This window comes from Haliotis asinina, chromosome 11 (assembly GCF_037392515.1).
Source record: "Haliotis asinina isolate JCU_RB_2024 chromosome 11, JCU_Hal_asi_v2, whole genome shotgun sequence".
Lineage (NCBI taxonomy): Eukaryota > Metazoa > Mollusca > Gastropoda > Lepetellida > Haliotidae > Haliotis > Haliotis asinina.
The window spans coordinates 47,153,199-47,169,982 of record NC_090290.1 but is presented as its reverse complement, the minus strand read 5'-3'; the positions used below and the strand labels follow the sequence as shown (position 1 = coordinate 47,169,982).

The following is a 16,784-nucleotide window of genomic DNA, read 5'->3' as shown; positions in this document are numbered from 1 at the left end:
CTTTCGGATCCGTCCAAAAACATTTCAGTGTCGTCTGCATATTGACCAGTAGATATAAATTTCATTCTACAGCACAGACAATAGAAACTATGTCAAAACAATGGTAAAACAATGCGGTAATTAGCTAAAACAATAGCCCATGACCCACATCCCTCATCCCTCATCCCTCATTTCGTGCTCCAATTAGCAAAGACAATGAAACCAGTGACCGTAAATGCCCCATCCCTCATTTATCCCTCATCCCTCATCCCTCATCCCTCATTTGGCCCACATTTCATCCCAAAAATAGCTACACGTGACAGTCATTATCTAATCATATCAATTTCATTAAGCCTAGTGATACATAATATCACCATGATGAAAAGAAGTTAATGATGTTTAAGGAGAAATTATCAATGGATGTTTCACGCTATAGTTGATGGTTATTTGTTACAAAACGATTGGAATGCTGTCTATTCAAATAAGTTGTTTATACAGAACAGTCACGACAGGGTGGCATGACCGGTTGATACCTAGTGCACGGTGTACTCTATATATAGAATCAACAAACCAGGGGTAGCATGACTGGATGATGAAACTTAAACCTTTGAATAGTGCCATGTCATGATTAGTCATCCCTTTCACATTCTTTTTTTAAAAAACACACGTTCCACTACGTCTATAAATCTACCAATGAGCGATGGTGATTATTGTGTGTTGTCCAATGACATACAGTAGTTTGAATTCACCAATAGATGTGCGCATGCTCGCATCCATCACTGCTTACAGCAATGTTATTCCAACTGAGTACAAGCAACAGACAAGGTGTGTCTTTGCTGAACAGACATCATGGGAACAAGAGTTACAGATCGGTTCGTATTCTTTTATACAAAATCTTCACCATTTAGCCAGCACTATCCTGTTAGGCTAAGTTTACTCAGTCTTCCACTCTTCGACATGCATTAATGAACACCTCCACAAAAATATTAGCTGAAGCCAGTCCATATGATAGACGGTGGGGTGTTGGACTCTCTCTTCACGGTCCCAAGCTATTAAATCCATCTAACTGGAAGGGACAAAACTGGTTGGGGAAAGCTTTGATGGAGGTCAGACAAGAGCTTATGGACAAAGTTGTTGAGAGTGAAAAGTGTTAAATTCTTGTTTACAGTCAACTGAATGGTAAAGCAGCTTTCTATTCCTGGAAGCAAGTTCTACAATCATCACACACCTTGCACGAAACAGTTGTCATGCAATCTAACGAATGGTTTCAAGATCGCAGTGAATGTGTCACGGATGCTAAGAGAAAGTTTCAAGATGATTCTAGGTCAACGAAAAGAATCATCATCAAGAAGACAAGAAAACTGTTCTTGTGTGTCGACGAAGTTGATAGTGGAAATCACATAAAGCATGCGGAAAATCTTCTCACTTTGTGTTACACTTTGGAACTGGCTAAGATTCTTAGACGGTTATCCTGTGATTTGTGTTTTGGATGTATGTTTGAACCTGAGGGAGAACTGGTGCACACGTGTAAGCACATGCTAGAACAGGATCACGTTGATGGTCTTTTCATGACGGCCATGAGTGAAATAAATGATGAACACGTGATTGATAAATGGTTGGAAGTATTTAGTGATGACACATCTCTGAATTACGTGAACATAGTTTCATACCGCTGCAAAGACTTTCGGGACACTCATTCTAAACATCAGAGTGGCTTCATGATCTGAAGCAACGTGTGGTTAAGATGCTGTTGTTAGAAAATCGCTTTCAATAATTGTGAATGTATACATGAATGAATTCTATTAATTAAAGCATATGTTCCTTCCTATTCGTACCTTCATGTTATATATTGCCTGTTACAACTGGTTTCATTCAGTACGTGTGTGAGTTCACAAAAGATGAACAGGGTATTGTTAGAGAGGCACGAAAAAGCATTAGAAAAGTATTATTATGACCCTCACAATCCAGGAGCCTACTATGGTCCGTCCAAACTCCGACGGGTATTGAAGACAACACCTCAACCTGATGTTAAGCTCAGGAAGGTGAAATGGTTTGTCAACAACCAAGATCCTTACAGTTTACACAAACCAGTCAAGCATAGATTTAAAAGGATGAAAGTCAGAGTGAATTCCATGGACGAAATGTGGGATGTGGACCTTGCTGATTTTTCACGCTACAGCAAAGAAAATGAGGGTATCCGGTATTTGCTTGTCGTGATTGATATACTGAGTAGGTTTACTTTTGTCCTTCCTTTGGAAAATAAAAGGCCAGAGTCCGTGTTGAAAGCCTTTAAAAAAATACTTCAAGAAAGAAAACCAAGAAAAGTACGCGTAGATGGTGGTAGTGAGTTTAAGGGAGTGTTCAAATCTTTTTTGGAAAAACAAAATATTACCATTACTATTGCACGCAACGAAAACATTAAAAGTAATTATGTGGAACGCTTCAACAGAACACTGAAGTCGTTGATCACACGTTACATGACACGTAAGAACACCAAGCATTATCTCAGTGTTCTACCTGATTTGGTGTACAACTACAATAACACCCCACATTCGTCTTTACCCCTTCTATCACCTGCTCAAGTCAATAAAAGCAATGAATTGAAAGTTTGGCAACACTTGTATGTCAAACCCTTGTTGAAGTCAAAGGAAAAAAAAGGTCAAGTGATAAAGAAATACAGATATAAAGTTGGTGATCTTGTTCGCATCCCATACCTGAGGAAACCGTTCAGCAAAGAACTTGATCTGAAGTGGACGGAAGAACTTTTCAAAGTAACAGAACGTTTCAAGAAACAAGACATACCTCTGTACAGAATTAAAGATTTTCATGGTGAACTTATTAAAGGGAGTTTTTACACTGCCGAACTGCAAAAGGTTAACAAAGGAGACGATATTGAGTGGCAAGTGGAAAAGATCTTAAAGAAGAAACGCATGAGAGGAAAAACGTATGTTTTGGTTCGTTGGTTAGGTTGGCCTAGTTCTTTTGATTCATATGTGGAAGAAAGTCAACTGAAAAACCTATGATGGAGAAATATGTGTTTCTCAAGAGTTCTGACACAAAAAATTCTTATTTCAAGGATAACAGCCCTTATCATTTTCGCATTAAGCTCAATCAAAGACTGCTGTTTGATGGATTTTGGGTCGTGTCTTTATCCGAGTTAAACTTTGGAAAGATAGACCTCACTCATGTGAACGATCCTTATGTAGATATACTGTGTAACCTGTGCGATAGTTCACTGGTGGGTAATACCCAGTTACCACTGTTAAGACGCATTGATCTGAGGAATGGACCCAACTTTTCCTTTGCTAATGAATACAATATCCATGTGATGGTCAAAGAGTCACCTGACATTGAAATCTGTATAAAAGCGAGCAGTGGAACACCACTGTCATTCTTGAAAGAGCAGACTTATGCAACACTTCACTTGAGACGTTATCCCTTTGCTGACTGAACATGGATTCCCTCCCTCTGTATATCCCAGATTATAGCAAATGGCAGAAATACTTCAAGAAACAAATGACAAGTACTTCTCGTGTTGTGAATGGAAAAGCTCCCCCTAAAGTTATTCCATCTCACCGATTTGTTTCTCAACCGGAAGAACCTAAAATCGAACTGCAGATGACTTCAGAACAACAAAGTGTTGTGGAGAGAGCGGATGCTAAAGAAAAGCGTCATAGGTCTTTAAAAAGAGCTGCAGGTGAACAGATTGCCACAACCAAGAAGATACGTCAGACAAGTAACATCGCCTCCAAGACAGCTAAAGTGCTCAAGTGTACTCCTGTGAAAGAAAACGACATCTTCAGTTGAGCATCATGTCTTTATTGAATAGCAAAACTTTTGAAGAGTTGGTACCGGATTCGCTGAACCTATTTACCTTACCTCCATATCAGACCAGTATCCAGCAACACTATTTTGTAGATGTACGCCCACTCAGTCAAATTAATGACTCTTCTCCACTGGAATTTCACATATCCAATTCGGGTAGTGATTACATTGATTTGAAGCGAACAAAACTGCATGTAAAACTCAAAGTCACCCATGCGGATGGATCGGTATTGGATGCAGACGAACACGTGGCACCTGTCAATTTGCTTTTGCAGGCACTGTTTTCTCAAATTTCAGTGTATATGCAGAACCAGTTGGTGTCTTCGACCAACAATCATTATGCTTACAAGAGCATGATGAAGACCTTGCTAACCTATGGAGCTGATGCGAAAAGCTCTCAAATGACATCGCAGCTGTTTTACAAAGATGAGGGTGAAGATAATGATGCCATTGAAACAACTGATTGTGTCACTGGAACCAACTACGGTTTGATTGCACGTGGTACCTACATCAAGAAGAGCAATGAACTGACCATGTCTGGACCTTTGTATGAAGATGTGTTTAGCATGAAAAGACATTTAATCAATGGAGTAGATTTGACTTTGAAATTGTACAGATCATCACCTACTTTCTGTTTGATGAGCGGTAAAGCCAACCAAGAGTATACCATTGAGCTACTCGATGCTTATCTTCAAGTATGCAAACTCAAAGTCAACCCGGCGCTGATTCTAGCTCACAACACCCTGTTCGAAAATAACTCCAATGCACTCTACCCTTTCACCAAGTCTGAGGTCAAGGTCAACAGCATCCCTGTTTCTCAACTGACCCATACCATTGATAATGTGTCCAACCCCATTGCTAATCGTTACATCATCGCCTTTGTGGAAAGCAAGAGTTTGAATGGGTCATATGACAAGAATCCTTTCAACTTTCAATCCAGCATGCTCAAAACTGTCAGTCTCTATGTGAATGGTGTCAGTGTACCTGGACGTCCAACTCGAGCTGATGATGTGAACAGCTACGTAAACATGTTTGATGGCATGGGGTTTTGGAGAGAAAATCGAGGAAATTTCATATCCAGGGGAGAATTTTTGTTAGGAAATGCACTGTTTGTCTTTGAACTGGAAGAGTTGTGTGGAGAATCAGAGTACCTCAATCTGGTGAAGACTGGAAATGTGCGGTTGGAAATCGAGTTCAAAGCTGCACTAACCAAAACGCTGAGCTGCATCATTCTCAGTGAAAGAAACTCGATCATCGAAATCGATCAAGCGCGAAACGTCTTCATCAAGTAAATACAGAGATGAAAGCTTCACAGTTGATGTGCGCCCTTCAGTGTGATTCAACCTTACAGACTCACGTCTTGGGGGTGTATGCCAGAGATACGCTTCCTATAATCGCACCTTTCATGCAAAGACAAGGTGTAGGATGTATTGTGAATACTGAGTCCAGTCAGAACAGTGGTCGCCACTGGGTTGCTATGTACTTTAAAAACAATACAGCAGAATTCTTCGATAGTTTAGCAGATCCTGTTGATGTTACATTTGATCGCTATTTAAAGACTTATGCTGGTTCTTACTTACGCAGTAATCACCGGTTACAATCTGTGAATTCAAATGTGTGTGGGTTCTATTGTTTGTACTATGTATTATGTAAATTTAAAGCATGCCAGAGTCTAAACCATATACTTCATCAGTTTGATGTAAACAACTTCATGTGGAATGACGCCTTTGTATCTGAATATGTTTGTAATTATTTCAAATACTGCTCTGCTTCTTGTCTAGATTGTAACTGATGTTATATCTATGTATGAACAAAAAATATTAATAAAATTAGTGTAGATGAGATTAGGTTTGTGTTGTGTATAAATACCACGGTATCAAGCCTAGTATTGCAGTTCTGTGCTAAAGAGCGATCTGAATACATCATGGGAGAATGTGTGTTACCATTTCAAACTCCTACTACAATATCGGTTGTGGGAGGATCTTCAAGTGGGAAAACCTTTTGGGTTGCACAGCTCTTAAAACAAGCTAGCTGCATGTTCGATCCACCACCCAACCTGATTGTGTATTGCTATGCCGTGTGGCAGGATGCCTACAGCGAACTTGAGAGGACGATTCCCAACATTCGATTTAAAGATGCACTACCTACAGAAGAGGAGTTAAAATCATATTCTTCGGAATCCGATAAATGGTGTGTACTGGTAGTAGATGACTTCATGCAAGACATTTGTAAGAACCCTCTGTTTTTACATCTTTATACCACACTATCTCATCATCTGGGAATTACTGTCATTAACATTCAACAGTCAGCCTTTCCTAAAGGCGAATGTAACAGAACCATGTCTCTAAACACCCATTACTTTGTTCTGTTGTCTAACCCGCGTTCAGCACACGAATACAGAATTTTGGCGTCGCAAATATTTCCAGGTCAAATTAAATATTTTATGGAATCCTTCCAAGATGCAGTTGGGAGAAAACAATATGGGTATCTTGTTTTGGATGCTTCACCCCATGCTGATGAACGCTATGGACGTTTACGCACAAACATATTTCCTGATGATGAAGTATGTACAGTCTACTTACAACAGTCCCAGAAGTAGGACTGAAATGATATATTCGTCTCTCTACAAGTGTTTTCATCATTTCACACTCACCGCTGAAGTTGAACAGAACCATGGATGTGTGCGGACGGTTCAATGATGTGCTCGCAGACTGTGTTGAAGCAGAGCGTTACACTGAGGAGTATGGCTATAAGTTTAGTGACAGATTGAAGTCGTTCAACAACTGGCCTGTTCAAATGAAACAGTCGCCAAAAGCCATGGCTGAAGCAGGATTTATTTACACAGGACAGTCTGATAAAGTCTACTGCTTCAAATGTAGGCTTCGTGTACATCAATGGATACCCGATGATGATCCCATGACTGAACACTTCAGACTGTCTCCACACTGTAACTATATACACATGGTGTCTGAACCCATGGATACCAAGAAAGGTTAGACGTGAGCAACTTTGAATAAATATTAATCACCGTAGTTTTTCAAACTGACAACCTTCCATATAACAACCAATTCACGTCACTTCAGCCATAGTACAGTCAGCCCTCGGTCAGAATGTATGCAGTGAAAGAAAGGAATTGTCTGATCAACATTATCGAAAAACACAGAAAGGATGATGCAACATTGAAAGAAACAGCTTCTCGAATGTTGTTTACAGTGTCAGTGTGGGGAGACGATTACGCTGCTTTACAAACAGAACATCACTATGACTCATGGACTGAAGTCATTAAAGACTTCTTGTGGAATAACAGACTGTGTCCCAACATATTAGATGAAGACATATGGATAGATGGAAGGGTAGACTACGAATGTTTCTGTAGTGAAAACGAGCGAGTGGTTGCTAATAATATTTTTCGAAAGGCTATGTCTTTACAAGATTACGAAGACTCAAAACACAGTACCACTGTGTCTGTTAAGGGTGAAGATTTGTTGGAAAGTTGGCAAAGAGATCCTCCTCATGATTGTAGTCAGTGCAAAGACGATGACAACAAAGAAGATGCGATTTTGGGTTTCTAGATAAATAACACTAACCAAAGATGTGTGTCTTCATTTGAGAGTGGAACAGCTACCCAACAGCATCAACATGAGTGGTCTGCTCCAAAAACATTCAGCTTTTCTTATGATGTTGGAACAAGCTAGTGTCAGGCAAAGAAAGGCTTTGTTAATACATGCCTCACGTGAACAGCTTATGTCAGTGATTACTCTTATATTTAACATTTTGAGAGGAATCATACCCTTACCACACAGTGATAAAATGCGTCTCTCACGCTACAAGAAGTGCATTCGATCTTTAGCCAGCAAGACAGTTAGTAGTCGCGAGAAACGTGAGCTGATTCTGACACATCATTCGGTTCTACCCATTTGCATAAAATCCTTTCAAGTATACCTCTCATCGATTCACAATGAGCAAGCCTATGGTTCTTCTGACAAGAGAGACCTACCAGAGGTTGATGAACAATCAAGAAGAACAGATTCTTCCTCAGACAGCGAATCAGATACTGAATCAGAATCCTCTGACGAGACAAGATCTGAAGATGATGAATCATAATAAGGGTTCTAGTGATGAAACGGTTGCATCTGTCATGGAACATAACATGGACTTTATGCTTCGTGTCCCCGAGCAGATCATTCGAGGGGTTTCGTCTACAAAGACCATTGGGAAGTTAATGAGCTTGTGGATATTTGTGAAAGAAAATATTCTGAATGGTCAAATAGGACTAACAGGAGATCTAAGACTTGTGTTACCTAATGGTGAGGTATTACATGGTTCAAATATAGTGGACTTGCTCCGCTTTCTCATCATGAAAGCAGGTGCTGAGTCACCGACCAGTGGGATATAGAGAGTTTTATAAACTTTTGAGACATTTACACGTTCCTAAACATCTCATGAAAAGCAGGCAAAATAAAGACAAAAAGAAGAAGACTGTAAATACTTTATATATAAAACGCAAAGCGTCTCATGGTGTGCCTGGTGTGACAAACGTAAGGAAAACAATCGAACCATTTTAATGTACATCCATTCTTCTATACATATTATGTACAAGGAAATAAAAAAATGGATTACTAAATGACTAGTTGGTCTTGTTGTTTACCGTAAATGCATGTTGAGTTTGGTCAGCATCAGCAGTTTCTCTTTTCCTGTGTTGGAAAGCAAACCAGCGTTCAAACTGTTAATGTTGTCATACCAGTCGGTGTATCTATCATGGAAGTTTAGTCTGAGTTGTGTACGTTGATGACGTGCACTTTCTAACATGTTTTGATGAGATATTCCACTCAGAGCTTCTTCAAAATAGCGCTCCACCTTTTCATCACTATTCAGCATCACACACTGGTGATTGATTTGAAACGGATGACCAATTTCACATCCATAGCAATCGTCTTCACACAATTTGGTGATTTTTGTCTGGAGTTCATTCAGGTAGAGCGTTTTGAGAATAGACTCGAACATTTGACGATGGTGTCTCAAGTCACGTGCACGCTCAAGAGATGGCCTTGTGGTGTTAATTTCACGCACTTCCACAGGATATACAGTGTTAGCAGGGATCACACCCTGTTCCATGAGCCGCTGCAGAACCCTCTGTGCAGCTTGATAAGCAGCCATTCGTGTTCTTCTTAAGGTTTGTCCTTCACGCAGCGTTTCACCATTGGCACCGATCAGTCTGTACACAAATCTCTGAACATTCATTTTGACGCTGAAAATAAATTAATGATTAGATAAATAGTTAGATAAAAGGAGCAATATATATATAATTAGATAAATTATATATAATGAATGAGTAAAGGAAGCAATATATGGTGAATGAGTAAAGGACTCCATACATGGCAAATGCGTAAAGGAAGCACATACCTGTTGAGCACTGTTTTCTTGTGGAAAGATGTCTTCACATACATAGTGAATGTATACAATTTTTTTTAGATTGGTGAATATCCATAAGGAACGCTGTGAACAGCATCATCTAACAGATACCTCTTGTCGTCAACTGGTGTCAATGCCACTTTGTTTTGTCTCTCAGTGTACAAAGTGTTATTGTATGATCGAATCAAGTGAAAGGAACAACTGAACCTCTTCTGTTCAAATAATGATTGTTTATACATATCATGTCTGAGAAATTTCTTGATGACAGATTTCTTAATGCCTTTAGCTGTCTTTTTTTCGATGACGTTTTTAGATGTTTGCATCAGAAAAGAGTACATTTTGCTTTTTAGTCCCACAAACTCTAATATGATGCTCCCGCCTGCTTCATCCTTCATTTTACCAGTTACCTTGCGATTTTCATCCGAGTATAACCCTTTTGGATCATCAGGTGCATAGTTGGAAGTGTCAAAGAAATGTTGATTGTATTTCATGAACACATAAGGATCCAAAAGGGGTTCATGTGAAGGTGCATGTACATGCATAAACAAACTGTCCGTGTCCGTCATCAAAAGGTCAAGTCTTTCTGGCCCATACTGCATTTGCATGACATCATAATAGAAAGTGTAAATTTCATATTTGGCTAAATCCAAGATGGTGAAGCCAACAGCAATGGGTTGATCTAAATGTACAGATAATTTCTCCAACTCTACTGCAGTCACGTCTTCTGAAAAAATTTTGACCTGTTTGAAGTTACTTTTAGCTGCACATTTTCGAAGTTTAGATCTCTGTGTTACCAACTGAACTGTTTTATGCTTTCGTTTATTCATGCAGAACCGTCCAAACACACAGTTGTTCATGAGTTTATAACGATCTTTATCACAGTCATCCTTGGCATTTTTGCGGTTACTCAAATTAAGATCGATGTAAGGTTTCAACCATGCTCCTTGTCTAAATTTTAACACTCTGTGTATTTTTGTACATATCAATCCATGTCTCAGGTACAGCTGTAACGTTTTGAAGTGAACCACGTAGTGGGAACGATCTTTTAGAGTAGTGAACAGTATTTTACCGGATGATTTCTTTGAACCTTTACGCAACGATTTTTTGAGTGGGTTGAAATGAGTTAACAGTTTCTGGTGAGCAGGTGAAAACTCATCATAGGGAATGTCATCATGTGTAGGAGCCATGGGAAAAGCAGCATGAGCTTTGTGTAAGTGTTTGGGATACAACAAATCGACTTCAAGGATGTAACCTGTATCTCCTTCTGTATCGACAGTTGTCCAGTCAATGCTGTCATACTCTTCAGAACTGATGAAGCGATAGTTTCCAATGGGGAGCGGTTGTAGCATGACTGTTGCATATAGAGAGTTAACATCAAAGTAGAGAAGAAAGGAGGTGTCTTTCAGTGGATCAAAACCCGATAGGTGATAATTGTTAGCAACTGCATATTTCTTACTAATCATAGACACCCCACCACGAATGGAATTTTCAATGAAATTGTAAGTGTCGACATCAGTGAACAGATCAAGTTTGGCATCTGTGATTTTCATAGCAGCATCCAGACAAAAACCTGGCATGGAGTAATAATGACAAATGTCAAGACCATAGTCAGTCAAACACCCTGTTCTGAAGGTCTCTATGATGTCGGTTAATAGCAGCACATCAACACTCACATACAACCGGACAAAGTCGCTCATGGTTTCACAGTCAAACTCCTTCCATAATTCATGAACAAATGTATAGTCTTCCTGACTAATATTTTCATCAGACAAAGAACTGAAAAAGGATGCTTGAGAAGGTAAACAGGTCTCATTCAGTTTTCCCCAGTCATCCATGTATTCATAAGGAAAGGGAACTTTCCTTGTTAACATGTTTCCATGATGGGGGAAGTGTTCTTTCAAATAGACAAATGAATCCACGCCTTTGTTCAGTTGGTTTTGTGTCAGTGCATCTAAGGAACTTTGCAGAAATTTGTAACTATCCAAAAAGACCAAATTGTTATCCACTGTAAACGATAGAAACTGTTCTGAGTTGTGAGGGATGACTGTAATGTCTCTGTCACCAAAGTGTTGTGCTACTTCCAGTATCAAGTGAGAATCATAACGTTCAGAGTTATGAAGCATGACAACCACTTTCTTGCGTAACTGAAAATTCAGGTTACATCGATTATGCAAAACTTGTCGAAAACGTCCTGTCAGGTGATCGTGGTCTAACACTCGATCAGTACCTAACAGTTCACTACACAAACCACAATGAGTAGCATTGGCGATGGTTATCTTATCTTGGACAGTGAGCTGCATGGGTTTGATAGAATCCAACAATGTCTGGATGCTGTCATATTCCCTTAAAATACTTTCAATAAAATGCTCAGCTGCCTGTTCTCCTACATAGGTTTGTACAGGTTTCGAATACCGTTCCTCCGTGCACACCACTTTGTAAGCATAAGCACAAGGTACATGTTTATTCAGTCGTGAACTACCCGGGTTGCTTTCTGGAATGAGCAAGGACTCAAAATCAGCCACGATAACAAACTTGGCTCGTTCTGTTTTGCTTTGAGAACGTAATCTAAACTGATACACCGCATCCTCTGGACTAGGCATAACGACTCTTTGTGCTTTGTCATAACAGTAGTCTTTATGCTTATCCAGACATTGTTGTGATGTATAACACCAAAGACATTTGCGACAGATGAACTGAGTGCGGTTATTACGTTGCTTGTTTCTGACTAACCCACTTAAACTGGTAATGAGACAGTAATGTGTATTTGGTTTAACGTCTACGTCCATGCGTTCATGTTCTTCTAACCCTAGGATGCCTTCAAAATCATCCGACTCACTTTCTTGTGAAAGCAACAACAAATCAATCTTCCTGTTTTCATCTGCATCCAGCCTATTACTGATGTACATGGGATACAAAGTATTATCTTCAAACCCATACACGTTGATACTCAACTCATTGGCTTCTTCAAATCGAGGAATTTGTTTTAAAGTCATGGGAAAGGTGAATCCTTCTAAATTCAAACGGTTTAAATAAGGACGATAATTTCCCTCGCGTTCTTTGTTATGAGAAGCCGGAAACAGTTTTGCTAAAATGCTGTAAGCAAAACAAAGATTATCGCCATTTTTTATGTTGATAATACTTTTGGATTTCTTGACAAGAGTTTGTGGTAGTGGAATATAACTACCACCTTTGAAAGGTTCAAACTTTACCACAGTGAGTTTCAAAAGTACAACGGCGGAGATATTCAAACCAGAATGAACCCCCTCATAATCATCCAGCGTCTGAAGCATCTTGTGTACGGCTTCAAGATACTGTTCATTTAAGTCACTACCCTCTGTAGCTATAGTCATGACACTTCTGAAATAAGCCTCGTGGTAACTTGTGCTCTCATCTTCCCGACTAGGTTTGGCCATTCTAATATGGAGACACAACCCCCATTTTACGGCTTTTTTCTCACGAATTTCATCCTCAATTGTATCAATAACCTGACTTTGTTCACTAATCATGAAATTCAGTGGGTCCGTGCTATTCCGTCCGTCAAAGTCATAGTCTCTAACATCTCCCTGTAGGGAGTGGCTTGAACATGGACGTGAGGCGGGAGGGGCGTTAGGTGGGGGAGGAGGAGGGACAGATAGCGTAGCCGTTTTAGCCCTTTGTCTACGTTTACCTCTGCCACCACCCGACATGTCATGGTCAGTTTTATGTGTGTGCATTCTTAATACTTTAGAGGTTGGGAAAGATTGATGATACGTTTGACAAATATGTTCATCAGGAGCAGATGTTTTACAGTTACATGAATGTCGTTGATAACCGAATTTGCTGTTAAACCTTTCAAAGCAATGTGGACACTGACGACAATAAACAACATTTTCGGAACAACTTTTGACATGACGTTTTAAATTGTCTTCCCGATTAAACGATCGATGGCAATGGTTGCAGGTAAACAATATGCCCACTCGTTCACAATGTCTCTGATGTCTTAACAAATGACATTTCTGTTTGAAACAATGTCTGCAAATTTCACATTGGAAGACAGGACATGTAGTTTGCTCAGACATTTTGTTATTTGTTGTTATTCACCTACTATAAAATTTGAATACGATTCACTATTGCATGCTTTTTTCTGCGCCAACTTCTTTGTTTATCTGAAATAATTAAAGTTATGATAAAACGTTTCGAACAATGTTTTAAAGAATGATACACAAAACAAAAAAAGGCCGAAGACTAAGTATTCTGATTGTTACTCACTTCTCTGTTGCTTGTACGTTCGCTTGAAGAAGTCGAGTCTTGACTGTCTCTAGTCTTTGACGGACTGTTGAAGTGTGTTTCCGGTCGTGCATAACCTTATCCTTTTTATACCGTGTAAGTGCGCTATGATGCTTGCTATTTCTCATGTCTTGTATCGGAAGAGGGATGCGACTGGGGTCGCCACGTTTTGAAAAAGTGTCACGATTACTTCGCTTCTGTTTTTCAACAGTACAACGTGGTTGCTCGGTACATGCAGGGACGTTGATACAACGTGTTTTGGAAATGATAGAGGGGTGTGTCGCTCATATATACTGCTCACCATCACTCATGATGTTGTCTTGACTGATATTCTTGTATATGCGCGGATTCACATGGACACTCATGCGCGCGCACACACACACACACACACACACACACACACACACACACACACACAGACACACACACACGCACACAAGCCATCGAACCACATGCGCGCACACAGAGTGAGAAGTCGACACTGCTAGACTATGGGTGAAAGTCCAACAAAGAATAAGAACAAGACTTTTCAAAGTAATTATTCGTTTTATTAAATTAATAATTCCTTTTCATTCCTGACGACCAAACCTCACCCCGCGTTCAGTGTGGTACGTGTCTTATTACAAGGACGTTGTTTGCTGGTGTTGTGGGGAAAGCGTAGGGGACCCGTGCCTGACACTGTGTCACTGCATCAAGAGGATCCCTTGATACCTTCTGACAGCAACAGGAAATGTAGACTAACGCTTAGTTTCTGAATACATATCATTTTGATAGTAACACACAAACACATTCAAATTCAAAAGGAGCATCAGGGAGACCAGAGCTTATAGGGCTTGAGCGCTGCAGCTAGGGCTATGGTGTTTGGGAAATAATATGGTTCGGGGGCTGTGAGACAGACTACAAGGGATCTTATCATCTCGGATGGTACGGATCAAGACAGCCACATCGATTGCGAATACACTCAGCACAATCATACATTCAGCACAATCAGCGACAACGTGGTTGTGCAGACTCGTGCCACTTCTGAAATAATAAAATTTGTAAGAAGAACTCATGTGTGTAACGGTTTTTAACAGAATTAATGTTAAGTAACTTAACGGTAGGAGTACTACATCATTACATGAGAAGGGGCGTGATTGGACGAGTGGTAGTGACGTCGCACTGTATGTATATCAGTGTGTTCTAAATCGGATTTGCAAATAATTTGAAAAAAAAAAAACCCTTCTTGCTATAATTAGACTTTACACACACAATTATATGAACTGTTTAAGACAAAAAATGTGACTTACTCAAGACAGTAATCTATATAAATTTATTAGACACCGCATTGTGAGAAGCTGGTTTTGGTGAACATATGAGTAAATTCATTCATAACTAACGAAGCCGGAGGAACGTTTCAGATCACTATCACCAGCTCGCCGCTTTAACCGGAATGAACCCGGTTGTCGAGCGAACAATATGATTAAAGTCAGGCCATAGCTACAGGTTTAACCTAACCTATCACCCGTCGTCTACCTTCACCGCTTTTCATTCAAGACGATATGCTTACTAGAATGAACTCGCCTCACGCATATATTCAAGACTAACTAAACAAACTCAGTGAGCGGGTAAGCACGTGTTCCCGTTGGTGAGAAACATTGTGCAAGCACCGCCATTCATGTGTCCATTTAGATTGCCTCGCAGAATATCTACCACCCATCATGATACTAACAGCGCAGTGATAATAACGTATTTTAAAACTTGTACTTCTCACATCTTAGTAATAATTTATCCAACACTATGATGTAGGTAAGAACACTTTTTGTGAATTTCAGGTTCTCATAAAATTCGTAGTCGCCTACAATAGGATACAAGGTCATTATCAGTACACCTATCAACATGTATCATTTTGTGAATACCGTCTTTAATCAAGGCGATCGCACGAACAGAATTATAAACCACTTATCAGTCAGATAAAGTAATCACATGACAGTTAATACGTGATTGTGGTAACATAGATGATGATCAAAGTTACAAAGTACCTGCGCGTTAGGTTCTGCAACTTTTCAACAGAACACTAATCACATGGTTTAACATGTAATGTTTGCATCAAAATCTCTCCCACTTTGCTAGTGAATTCACTCTCACGTTTGTGTAAAGTCGAGGTACGTTCTAACGATTCTATCTAACGATCTATCACTTGTTACAGCATGATTATCATAACGAATTTCATTAAGAGTGGAAACATTGAGGATACACATCACATAACAGACATTTTAGATTCGGTAAAGTGTTACAAAGTAATTGAATCAGAAGCGTTAGTACTCTTTATAATTTTAAGTTCGTACTCTGTTCTTTGAGCATTAAATGAAACGCGAACAGGCATTACGTGAAATATTCCAACTAAAGCTGTTGCGAGCGGTGGTGCGTTTTAAGACGTAAACGAATTAGCAGACTCTTAAATGTGGAAAACGAGCTGTCTGCTGCTAACAATTTTCTTTTCATCACTAATTCTACTGAATTTGAAAACATAGCAGGGAGGGTCTTGCACATCTCAGTTAAATAAACAGTAATTTAAAGCAAACCCATCTTGACCTACAGATCAAACCATCTTGACCTACAAATCAAACCTACTTGTCAGCACTTTTTTACACAATGGGCAATGGCGGAAAAAGTGGTGCATGAGCATGACACAGCGTTTCTCTTGCTGCTGATTAAGTTTCATTACAACGCATGAAATGGGATCGCGATGGGTTAGGGTTTGTATGTGACTTGATTAAAAAACGCTAGATCATAAAGACACTGCCGAGACGTCGCCAATATAACCATTCACATGACACCTTTCATGGTTGTTCTGTATTACAGAGTACACCGTGCACTGGGTATCAACCGGTCATTCCACCCTGTCGTGACAGTTCTGTATAAACAACTTATTTGAATAGACAGCATTCCAATCGTTTTGTAACAAATAACCATCAACTATAGCGTGAAACATCCATTGATAATTTCTCCTTAAACGTCATTAACTTCTTTTCACCATGGTGATATTATGTATCACTAGGCTTAATGAAATTGATATGTTTAGATAATGACTGTCACGTGTAGCTATTTTTGGGATGAAATGTGGGCCAAATGAGGGATGAGGGATGAGGGATGAGGGATAAATGAGGGATGGGGGATTTACGGTCACTGGTTTCATTGTCTTTGCTAATTGGAGCACGAAATGAGGGATGAGGGATGTGGGTCATGGGCTATTGTTTTAGCTAATTACCGCATTGTTTTACCATTGTTTTGACATAGTTTCTATTGTCTGTGCTGTAGAA

General features: G+C 39.6%; 1 protein-coding gene across 1 annotated transcript; it reads left to right on the top strand.

Annotated features, from left to right (window-relative positions):
- The first annotated feature begins 4,157 nt into the window (after positions 1-4,157).
- LOC137255482 (uncharacterized protein F54H12.2-like) lies at positions 4,158-5,096 on the top strand. The gene has a single exon (XM_067792918.1). It carries the CDS (start codon positions 4,158-4,160, stop codon positions 5,094-5,096), a length of 939 nt encoding a protein of 312 aa, XP_067649019.1.
- Positions 5,097-16,784: the final 11,688 nt, after the last annotated feature.